The sequence below is a fragment of the Podarcis erhardii genome (assembly GCF_964252035.2).
Source record: "Podarcis erhardii genome assembly, chromosome: 5".
Lineage (NCBI taxonomy): Eukaryota > Metazoa > Chordata > Lepidosauria > Squamata > Lacertidae > Podarcis > Podarcis erhardii.
The window spans coordinates 86,996,269-87,008,473 of NC_138509.1; the positions used below are offsets into that span (position 1 = coordinate 86,996,269).

The 12,205-nt window shown below is 44.1% G+C and overlaps 1 protein-coding gene across 2 annotated transcripts in view; it reads left to right on the forward strand.

Moving 5' to 3' along the window:
- FNDC3B (fibronectin type III domain containing 3B) overlaps positions 1–12,205 on the forward strand; it is a 269,773-nt gene that overhangs the window by 202,141 nt on the left and 55,427 nt on the right. For both annotated transcript variants that reach the window (XM_081862162.1, XM_081862163.1), the window contains 4 exons: positions 1,627–1,686; positions 6,249–6,387; positions 8,691–8,744; positions 10,588–10,712. In XM_081862162.1, coding sequence (XP_081718288.1) covers positions 1,627–1,686; positions 6,249–6,387; positions 8,691–8,744; positions 10,588–10,712 — 378 coding nt within the window. The remainder of the gene's footprint in view (positions 1–1,626; positions 1,687–6,248; positions 6,388–8,690; positions 8,745–10,587; positions 10,713–12,205) is intronic.

Below are 12,205 nucleotides of genomic sequence, written 5' to 3' on the forward strand. Positions count from 1 at the left end.
TGCGTGGAACAGGTCTCGGTGTTTAGATTTCTGGGAATGGAGTTGAGAGATGACCTAACCTGGGGAGAAAACAGCAAAGACCTGATGAAGAGAGCACAGCAGAGGTTATATTTTCTGAGAATCCTCCCAAAAAACAATCTCTCAAAGGACCTGTTGATGGCATTTTACCATTGTACTGTGGAGAGTGCATTAAATTATGGTCTGTGTGTGTGGTTTGGGAGCTGCATGGCCAGGGGCAAAACAATGCTGTCCAGGGTTGTAAAGACTGCAGAGAGAATAATTGAGTGCACTCTTCCCACCTTAGATCAAATCTATGCTGTCAGGTGCCATAAGAAAGCTGCAGAGATAGCGCAGGATAGTACGCACCCCGGAAATGATCTCTTTCAGCTTCTGCCTTCTGGAAGAAGGTATAGGGTCATAAAGACCAGGACTAGCCACCTGAGAAACACAAATGCAATTCTGGTTCTAAACGCAGCATAAGGAGTCTCTATAGCATATTGTATTTTAAAATGGGGTTTCAGAGTTTTTAGGGGTTTTTGAATGTTTTATGTAAATTTTCAATTTCATTGTTCTGTATGGGACAATGACAATAAAGATATCGTATATCATATATATCATTTCTCAGGATTCTCTGGGGGAAGCAGCGACTGTTTAAAGTGGTATGACACTGATTTAAATGCGTAGTGCAGCGGAGGCCTTTCTATTGTAAGTGCTCTGGACTTGGAACGAGTTTAGAACATAGTGGCTGGGCTTTCGTAACATAGGCTACATGTTGTGAGTGTGTCACTGTAGTCAAACAATCCATCTTTTGTACCAAAATCCAGTGGTACATTGGTTCCCAAATGGCTTGGCTCCTGAACAAATCGGCTCCCGAATGCTGCAAACGTGGAAGTGAGTGTTCCGGTTTGCGAACGTTTTTCAGAAGCTGAACGTCCAGCTCAGCTTCCGATTGAGTGCAGGAAGCTCCTGCAGCCAGTTGGAAGCTGCGCCTTGGTTTTTGAACCGTTTCGGGAGTCAAACGGAACGGATTAAGCTTGAGATCCAAGGTACCACTGTACAGTATCTTTACTGCCATACCCTGATATATGCCAATGGAAATTCCACTGCTTTAAAACTCGCCATGGTATCCAAGAGGCATAGTAGTATTATTTTTATACTGCCCTTTAAGAGAGGTTTACAAAATGAATGAAACAGTGAGCATACGCATACAAAACATATATTTTGTAAAAGCTGTAAAACGGTGCCAGAATTGACTTGAGAATACCCAAAAAGAAGAAGAGTGGGATAGGACTGATTTAGGCCTCTAGCCTCCATGATCCATTGATGACCATTTTTCTCTTTTTGGCATCAGCAATGTGAGCATGCCCGGACTGTGTTAGACATTGATTAGAGGTTGCTCTGTCCTTAAAAAAAAGAAAGAGAGAAATATTTACGGTATACTCTGTAATGGAAAATAAAACCTGGGATTAGGTCTATTGTGCTTAATTGCATTTTGCACTGCTTGAAATTACTACTCTTCCTTATGAGGCTGGTTTTTTTACGCCTTTAGAAGTAAGGTGTGCTATACATTTATGTAAATTGGCACTCTTTGCATGAATGTTACCATTTTTCATTTCCTTTTTTCAGTGGAGAAGAATTGGAATACAAACTGAAAGATCTTAGGCCAGCAACGGAATATCATGTCAGGTGAGCTACATTGGTTGGGAAGATTTTGCAGTTTCAATCCATTTGGTGATAGATGTTGCAGCGGACTGTCCCAAACTTTATAGTTGCTGACATTTACATGTGGATATTTAATTATCCGGCTTAATTTTGTAAGTGCTTGAAAACAGAATCGTATTTTCCCCTCTTTTGGGACATAATCCAAGTCAATGTTGGCAACTTCTACCAGTTTGACCGATCGTTGGTGTTCCTCAGTGTATCTCTAAGTTTACAGATATTAACAAAAGTTATCTGGGATTGTCAATATTTGGACGGTCACTGTAATGTGAGTAAACGTAAAATACTGGAAATGTTCTGTTTTCCTCTTGACTACATAGGTCAAGGATAAGACCCCTTTTCCACACATGTTTAAACAGGCTGTGTGCTCCAAATCTCTCCCTGCCTGTTTAGATTTATTTCGCTGTTTTACATTCCGTTGCTGGATTGTTGTTTCTAAGGAAAAACTTTAAAAAGCTTCTAGAATGGTTGAGTGATAAGAATAAGGCAGACTAGATGTTCCTGCCTGCAACAACAACAAAACAAGAATATTGTGTCTCAGTCTTGTTAGAGCAAGGTTTCCCAATCTTGGGTCTCCAGTTTTGGGACTACAATTCCCATCACCCTTACAACTGGTCCTGCTGGCTAGGAATGTTGGGATTTGTAGTCCAACAGCAGCTGGAGACTCCAACACAGGCTTTCGTAGAGTATTAAAAACAAAACACAAAAAGCACCCCCACACAAAGTTAAGTGTCTCCATTTCAGCCCAGCTGAGTCTTTACCTGCCCCACATCAAACGTGGACATGGCTAGGCCCAAGTAGCCTCACAGCCGAATGAAGAGGCTTGGTGGGCTCAGTTAGGCCTTTGGGCTAGAGTTTCTCCATGCTTGAGTTAATGAATGTGGAACCAACAGATGATTGTCAACTAAGGCTGCATTCAAACATGGAGTTTATTGCACTAGTTTTTAGTTTTACTGTACAGTGGTTCCTCAGGTTACATACGCTTCAGGTTACAGACGCTTCAAGTTACAGACTCCGCTAACCCAGAAATATTACCTCAGGTTAAGAACTTTGCTTCAGGATGAGAACAGAAATTGTGCTCCAGCAGCGCGGCGGCAGCGGGAGACCCCCATTAGCTAAAATGGTGCTTCAGGTTAAGAACAGTTTCAGGTTAAGGACGGACCTCTGAAACAAATTAAGTTCTTAGCCCAAGGTACCACTCTATATATAATACTAGCACTTCTGTCCCAATTTCAACCACCCTTTACACTGCAGTACCTTGTTGTGTTGTAGAAATGTGGCTTTTTGGTTAATACGCCACCATGCTAAAATTTGAAATGGCGGGAAAGAACTGCAGGCTGCCATACTGCCCCAGACCTTATCACCACAAAACTCCCACCATTTTCCAAGTTAAGGGAGTTGCAAAATGGTATTTTCCTGGAAACGACACAGAAAGGAGCCCTGAGCTTCCACTTGATTTCCAGGAAATGGCTTTTACGTTATGTGAAAAGTCACGTAACATGCAAAAAGCAAGCAGTTATAGAAATGCCTAAGTTTTTCTTGGAGTAGACCCATTGAAATTAATTTGCTTAACTTAGTCCCGTTCATTAAATTTAATGGATCTGCTCTGAGTAAGATGTAGTTGGCTACTGCCCAAGTTCTCCCCAAATACTACCAGACCCCAGAGAAGGGTGCAAGAAGATACCTGTATTTTTTCGCTTCATAAGACGCACCTGACCTTAAGACGCACCTAGTTTTTAGAGGAGGAAAACAAGGGGGGGAAATTCTGTGCGGAGCATATAAGCGGCTCTCGCTTTTCTTCCTTTAAAGCAAGAAAAGCGAGAGCTGCTTACATGGCTTTTGTCCTGCTTTGCACAGCTCTCACTTTGCTTGCCCATCCCTCCTCCCACCTCGCTGTAAACCGAGGCAACGCTGGAGCAAGAGGAGGAGGAGGAGACACACCGGGACAGATGCTTTGCTTGTTTTACAGCGAGGCGGAAGGAGGGGCGGACGGGAACCCCTTCCGGCCCTCCTCCCAGCTCACTGTGAAGCCAGCAGAGCAAGCGCCGCTGACACGCTCTGCGCAGCTCTTCCTTTAAAGCGAGAGCTGCGCAGAGCATGTCAGTGGCTCTTGCTCTGCTTGCTTTACAGCGAGCAATGGACGGGAGCCATGGCTCCGGCTGTGGAGGTATCCCTCAGCTCACGACTGCAGCGGCAGCTGAGGGATCCCTCTGCCGTCCAGTGCATTCGCTCCATAAGACGCACAGACATTTCCCTTTACTTCTTAGGAGGGAAAAAGTGTGTCTTATGGAGCGAAAAATACAGTAAATCCCCAAACAGGTTCCTGGGGACCTGTGCTAGATTGAGGGCGAATGAACATCTGGTGGGCTTTGTGTTTCTCTGCCACCACCAGAACTCCCTTCTCTGGCATGTCACAGTGTGAGGGAAGCATTCTTGTCCAGCCGTTGGTTCCCTTTGGTTTAAGGGAGGGAATTGCTTTGGGTTGCCTTGCTACGTTTTGGCAAAGGCAGAGAGGCTGTCTCCTTTTCTTGCTCCATGTGTCGTCTCCCACATTCACACGCCAATAAAGAAGGCGTTCAAGAGATACAGCCTAGAAATGATTCACAGAGGAAACATACTGCTGGATCCAAAATGACTGCACACCCGAGGTTATACGGGAGAAGCTATTTACGTGTTGATTTGGTTGCCCAGTTTGGACGAGAGAGAGCAAAAGCGAAGTCAAGAGTGTCTTAACCTTGGCAACGTTTTCCAGAGGTTGACATTTTCAGAGGGATAAACTGTTCTGGAATATGCCTGTGGTTTTTGCTTCGATGCCTGAGAATCCTACACTACATATAAGGCTTTCCAGCATCTTATATATGTCACTCCTTTGTGAATGCAGGTGTCTTTATTTCTTCCCAAGGAGATGTCATTGTGGGTCATGTTCAGCGCTTAGTAGCCTCAAATAGAAACCCACACAATGTTCTTACACAATTTCTAGTTGCTTTGTTTTGCCTGCATCCCTTTTAAAGGAGCTCTGCATTCAAAAGATACACGTACAAACACATAAACGTTTGGGTTAACTCATTCATTTTACAATGTAGTAGATACAGTGCGCATATTGCCATATGTCCAAGGGGAGCTGATGAGGCAAGATATGCACTGGCTCATGCCTTAAGCCCTATACCAGTTCTCAAGGAGTGCTACTCTTCCTTGAGAACTCCAAGCCAGTTCTTCAAAGCTTCACATTCTAGCACTTCAGTATAGTCATGGGAATGTCTTGCCAAATGGATGGCGCAAATGTTCTTCCCTCTCACACCAGGTTCTGATTCACTGCTCAGCCTGCAAAAAAAAGAGAGAACACTGAAACTCAAAATATGGAGAAGCCCTTTGGCATTGTCTCCCCCTAGTCGCAAGAGGTCATTTTTGAACCAGGATAGGGCCATATTTGGGACGCGGGTGGCACTGTGGGTTAAACCATAGAGCCTAGGACTTGCCGATCAGAAGGTCGGCGATTCGAATCCCCGCGACGGGGTGAGCTCCCGTTGCTCAGTCCCTGCTCCTGCCAACCTAGCAGTTCGAAAGCACGTCAAAGTGGTTCACCAGAAGGGGCTTAGTCCTGCTGGCCACATGACCCAGAAGCTGTACGCCGGCTCCCTCAACCGATAAAGCGAGATGAGCGCTGCAACCCCAGAGTCGGCCACGACTGGACCTAATGGTCAGGGGTCCCTTTACCTTTACTAGGGCCATATTGATGTGAATAAATAACCTAAATTTGGCTGAACTTTCTGCTGGCAGAGGGGGCTTGTCTGGACTGAAGATGGTTCGTTTCCGGTTTCGTTCCCCTGCATTCGGACTACATATTGAGCTTGTGCCTTTGAACATGAACTGTTCAGACTGCTGGGTCCACTCTAGTAAAAAGAACCTCTTACACAGTAGCATCTATTTTTTTATTTAACTACTTTAAAAACTGCTTGATATTTTTTTTAAAAAAAAAATCTGTTTTTATTTGTATACCAAAATGTAACACAAAAGCCTATACGAAGCAGAAAAACCAGTAAAACAGTATTATAAAAACAGGAATTCACTAACAGAACTGCTCGTACAACTTATCAAACATCCACTTGTTTTCAGAAAATACATGTCTGTGTGGTATCCTATTCCTACATTGGCTTCCCGGACATTTCCCATCCAAGGCACTAATCCAGTAGATTGGGGGGAACGGGACCTGTGGCCCTTCAGATGTTCTTGGATCTGAGCTCCCATCACCCCTGATCATTGGCCATGCTGGGGGTTGGGACCTATGGGAGTTGTGGTCCAACGGCATCTGAGCAGCTCTTGTGTCCTTCATCCATGCAGTAGGTTTTCGGCGAGGCTGCAGCATCAGATAACTCTAAGTTGTTCACCAGGGTCACCCAAAACTGACCTGCTAAAACAGAGACATTCTAGTGAGCTTGGCGAAAGGAGCAAAGAGCCACTACTCCTTCAGATGCAGCCAGATCAATAACGCCTACTTATTTCCCCCCTTCAAACTTTGTTCCCTATTTCAGGGTATATGCCGTCTACAATTCAGTAAAGGGATCCCGTTCAGAACCTGTTAGCTTCACCACGCACAGCTGTGCCCCGGAATGTCCTTTCCCACCCAAACCTTCGCACAGGACCAAAAATTCCCTAACTTTACAGTGGAAGGTAAGCAGTGTGAAAGCTCTGAGATCCTTTTTGTGCTGTATCCTTTCAAAAAACAGATTGGTGGACTGTTTCTGGGATATACGAGCAAGGCAATGGAAAGTACGTTTGGATCGACAATAAGCTGTTTCCTATGTGGGCCGGGACTTCCCACCATCACAGAATTGTAGAGTTAGAAGGGAACCCAAGAGTCATCAAATCCTTTCCCTTCTGAAGGGGTATACCTGAAGGAGCATCTCCACCCCCATCGTTCTGCCCGGACACTGAGGTCCAGCGCCGAGGGCCTTCTGGCGATTCCCTCACAGCAAGAAGCCAAGTTAGAGGGAACCAGGCAGAGGGCCTTCTCGGTAGTGGCACCCGCCCTGTGGAAAGCCCTCTCAACAGATGTCAGAGAGAAAAATAACTACCAAACTTTTAGAAGACATCTGAAGGCAGCCCTGTTTAGGGAAGCTTTTAATGTTTCATAGGTTATTGTATTTTAGTGTTTTTTTGGAAGCCGCCCAGAGTGGCAGGGGAAACCCAGCCAGATGGGCGGGTTGTAAATAATAAATTATTATTATTATTATTATTATTATTATTATTATTATTATTACTACTACTACTACTACTTCTGCTAGGCTCAGGCCTCTTCCTATGGACATTCTTAAGTGATTTTTTTGAAGGGCTTCTCTTTATCTTCCTGCTTTTGTCAGGCAGCTTAGGGTTCCCACCTGATCTTCTTCCTGTCTCCAAGCTATCGGTGACGGGCCTGGTTCACCTGTAACAATAAGCCATGGATTGTTTAGACTGAGCACTCTACGTGGGGCTACCTTTGAAGGTGACTCGGAAACTACAACTAATCCGGAACACGGCAGCTAGACTGGTGACTGGGGGCGGCCGCCGAGACCACATAACACCGGTCTTGAAAAACCTACATTGGCTCCCAGTACATTTCCGAGCACAATTCAAAGTGTTGGTGCTGACCTTTAAAGCCCTAAATGGCCTCGGTCCAGTATACCTGAAGGAGCGTCTCCACCCCCATCATTCTGCCCGGACGCTGAGGTCCAGCGCCGAGGGCCTTCTGGCGGTTCCCTCATTGCGAGAAGCAAAGCTACAGGGAACCAGGCATAGGGCCTTCTCGGTAGTGGCGCCCGCCCTGTGGAACGCCCTTCCAGCAGATGCCAAAGCGATAAACAACTACCTGACATTCAGAAGACATCTTAAGGCAGCCCTGTTTAGGGAAGTTTTTAACGTGTGATATTTTACTGTATTTTTGGTTTTTATGGAAGCCGCCCAGAGTGGCTGGGGAGGCCCAGCCAGATGGGCGGGGTATAAATAATAAATTATTATTATTATTATGAGTGAGGCTTGTTTGAATGCCTGAACTCAGCCTAGCTGGCTAACCATGGTTTGGGGGAGTGGCGTTTGAAGGAAGCCACAAAGTGTGAATTCATGGTTTGGTATCAGCTTATGAACCATGGCTTGTTTTAACTGATGTTGCGTCCAAATCCAACAGCCTTGCCTAACCACCCCAAGAGGCTTACAAAGCAGCAGCAACGTGAGGCAAGAGCAGCTGGAGAACAAGCCAAGCTTTAGAGAAACCAAGCCATGGCCTGTTTGGTCACCTTTGAGATGATTCATGGTTCATTGAACCAAAAAGCGGCTAAAACAAACCAAAACCATGGCATATTGTTACGTCACTTCTGGTGTTAAACCCGTCAAGCCGTTTCTGCTGAGAGGAACTCTATCATAGCGTTTTGTGTGGGAAGTTGAAGACGTTTTTGTAACATTTGGGCTCAGAAAAGGGAAAATTCAGCAATGTGGTTAAAACTGGCTCAAATCCTGCAAGCTGTTTTATGCTTCCTTTGTGGATTTTCTGCTCAGTAGTCGCCACACAGCTGGTGTGATGTGTGAGGCAATCTTCAGGTTTGCTTCAGAGGGGGACAAAATTTCTTAAGAGTAACGCTCATGGCCAGAAGAGGCACGAATGAAGGCACTGTATAGCTGATGTGGTAAAACACTTGCTTTGTTTGCAAAAGAACCCAGGTTCAGCCTCTGGCATTCCTAGACCCCAGTTTGACACTCTGGAGAACTGTTGCTGGTCAATGTAGGCAAGATGGTCTGACTGGCCTAGATGGTCTGACACAGTATAAAGTAGCTTTCTGTGTTTCTGTATAAATGATGATCATGAAAGTGTAAATGGAACCCATTTACTCTTTCCAGGTGCAACATCTGTTTAAATTTTTGCTGTGGGGATTTCTAAAAGTCTTTTTTTCCCTGTAAGCTTCCTGCCAGTTTCCTATTCTGTTCTGTCTCCCCATACACAGGCCCCTATCGACAATGGTTCAAAAATCACCAGCTACCTTTTAGAGTGGGATGAGGTAAGTGATAATCAATCAGGAAAAACAGCAATGAGCTTTCTGTTTTACCATAAATCTGTTGTATAGAGAAGCACAAAATCCTTCAAACGCAGGAGAATGGAACTCTGGAGGTGTAAAGTCAGCTTTTTTGTGGTTGTGTCCTGTAAAACATCTTCGACAACATGTAATCAACGCAATTCAGAAACACCAGTACAGTTCAAACCATGCAGGTGATTATGGCTGCATATGGACCATGCATTTAAAGCACTTGACTTCCCCCAAACAATCCTGGGAGCTGTAGTTTGTGCAGGGTGCTGGGAATTATAGCTTTGTGGGGGGATAAACTACAACCCCCCCCCCCATGATTCTTTGGGGGGTGTCATGTGCTTTAAATGTATGGTGTGTACACAGCCTATGTCCCTGGTATTAAGGTCTTAAAAGTGAGTGTAAAATTATACATTTTTGTATTTGCTGACTTCAAGTGTGTTTGCTTTTTTGTTGTTGTGTTAAATGAGTTGTCACCAACCTGGGGCCATTCAGAAGATTTGAACTGTAACACCCATTAGCATATCAGCCAGTCTCTGGTGTGATTGCCAGTGGAACACAAAATACAATCCACTGTGAGGGTCTGAAATAACAGCCAACCCATACCTAGCTTGGGAAGAGTATACATGTTTATTTCTTTAAATCCATTTTTCTCCTGCTCTTCCTCTGTACATGAAAAGCATTAAAATATAAAAAAGCCGCAGCAAAAAAATAACTTACATCCGTCAAAATAAACAGGTGGGTCAAAAACTCCTGAATGAAGGAGACATGAAGGAGTCATCCAAATCTCTCAGGAGAAGAGTTCCAGAGTCAGGTAGCCACCACAGAAAATAGCTTTTCGCACATTGTCACCAGAGTAAAAAAGACAATTTGAATAGATAAACAAATGTTACTTACTTAAAAAACTCTACAGAGGTGAACTTTGTAAGCTCCTGAAAGAAAACGGTATTGTGCTTGAGACAGCAAGTTATGTCTCAAGTCTGCCAGCTTTGGATACAGAAGGAGAAACTGCCTTTTAAGTTTCTTTAGAAAATAAATACCGTATTTTTCACCCTATAGGACGCACTTTTCCCCCTCCAAAAATGAAGGGGAAATGTGTGTGCGTCCTATGGGGCGAATGCAGGCTTTCGGTGAAGCCTGGAGAGCGAGAGGGGTCGGTACACACCGACCCCTTTCGCTCTCCAGGCTTCGCGGACCTCTCCGCAAGCAGCGGAAGCGCTCCCGCTTCTTGTGGAGAGTTGCCTGCGTGCTGAAGCCTGCGCGCGCTGAGCTCAGCACGTCCAGGCTTCGCGGACCTCTCAGCAAGCAGCGGGAGCCAGCACTGGGCTCCCACAGCTTGCACAGAGCTGCCTGTTTGGGGGCTGGGGTCGGGGGAAGCTCGGGCGGGCCTCCCCCGCCCCAGCCCCGCGCCTAAGGGGGAAATAATTTTTTCCCTTTATTTCCCCCCCAAAAAAACTAGGTGCTCCTTATGGGACGGTGCGTCCTATAGGGCGAAAAATACGGTAAATAGGACAAAAGGAGAGTTGAGCAGGCACACCTGCTTAGTGGCAAGCTGTCCAGAAGCTTTGCCATAGGCTCCACCAGCTAATTCCCACGCAAATTTTAACCCGAAACTGAGTTGAGGTGTTGAGGACACTGATCAATCAATCAATCGAAGTGTGCAGCATAAGGTACACACAGGCATTGCACAGAAAGAGGTGCGCCCATGTGAATTTTTTTTAACGACGATATGCAAATAGTGGAAGATCGTCCATTTTGACTTGGGAAAATGTGACATTCATGAATCCATATTAAGTTTTGTGCTGTTGTTCTCTTTCAGGGGAAAAGAAGCAATGTTTTCAGAGAATGTTACTTTGGGAACCAAAAACATTACAAGCTGACGAAGCTTTGTCCGGCTGTGGGCTACACATTCCGATTAGCAGCTCAGAATGACATAGGCATGAGGTAAGTTGTGCCTGATCACAGCTGCACCTGTGTGCTTCGCCGGCCTCCCAAATTGAACTCAGAGCTAAGAATTGTAAGAAGAGCCCTGTTGGATCAGACCAGAGGCCTACCTAGTCCAGAATTCTGCTTTCTACACTGTCCAATCAATTTTGTTTCAGTAGAGTCTGTGGGGCAGGGAGAGTGGATGGCAGGGAGACCAGCAGTCAGGGGAGCCTGAGTCAGTGCCAGGCAAAGCCCATCTTCCTCCCTACTATGATATGTAGGGGCAACACTGAGACTAAGGAGCAGGGTGGATAAAACTCAATGATTTAAAAAAAAAAATATCAGAAAAATTGGATTTTTAAAATTTAAATCAGATTTATTTTATTTAAATGGGATTTTTAAAATAAAATGCTTTTGGGGGAGAAATCTTTCTAAAGATAGTTTTCTATTTAAGTTACATTATAGTGCAAAGGCTATTCATCAGGAAATAAGGATTTGTTTTAAGTTTTTCATGTGTGCTAAAACTCAGTCTAAATTTTTGGTTGTTGTTTTTGTTTAAACCTGTTTAACCACATCAGTTAACAAACATGGATACATATGCTATAATGTTATTGTTTTAGTTAAATAAATTGTTTAAATTGTTATTAAGGAAATGATTGTTTTCCTCCTTCCAATAAAGTACAGAAGAAAAGTTGTCCAAATATAAACAGTTAACTTCTTAAACCTCACAATAATTTCATAATTATCTGTCAGTGTATTTCTAATAGTATAACCAAATCAGTAATTTTTTATATAACTGTAAAAACTACTGAAAATTTATTATTCCAAAAATGAAACCTTCATCTGGTTGTAAATATTAAGATTATACCAGCAAGAATGAGTATTTCTTTTAAAATATTATAATATTTCTTTTTAAAAAGAGAGATTTAAATCAAGTCTTACTGACTAGTGATTTAAATCGAATTGACGGCCTCCCTCGCTCAGAGCAGGAGAGAGACGGAATGTGCATTTCAGCCTCAATTCACAGCTGAAAACGGAAAAGTGTCGGCATCAAGTTAGGGATAATTATTTGTTGTGTTTATTTAAAAAATAATTATTATGTACCGCCATTTGTGTACTGAAGTATCGGTGTTTGTGTATCACAGTAAATCCTAAAACGTAAACCGGCATTAGAAACCCGAAACAAAGCTTCTACTAGTAGAGCGAGTAGTCGCGGGTAGCAGGACTAGGCAGGATTGGCAAAGCAGAACAGAAGTAGCTCAGGCAGAAAGGCTGGTAGGATGTTCAAGGGTAGCAACAAACATGATCAAGGAAATTCAGCCAGGACACTCTAGTCAGTTAGACCCTCTACCTGGTAGAGGGCTGGAAGAATTGACAGGTGTGGATCTGTGGCTTCCTTGTTTTGCTGGCACGGGCACCAAATAAAACAGAAGTTCTAGTCCCGCCAGTTCCAAAACATGAGCCCTTTCCCCATTTTTTATACCTTATCTTTGTTTGGTTCAAGTACGGCC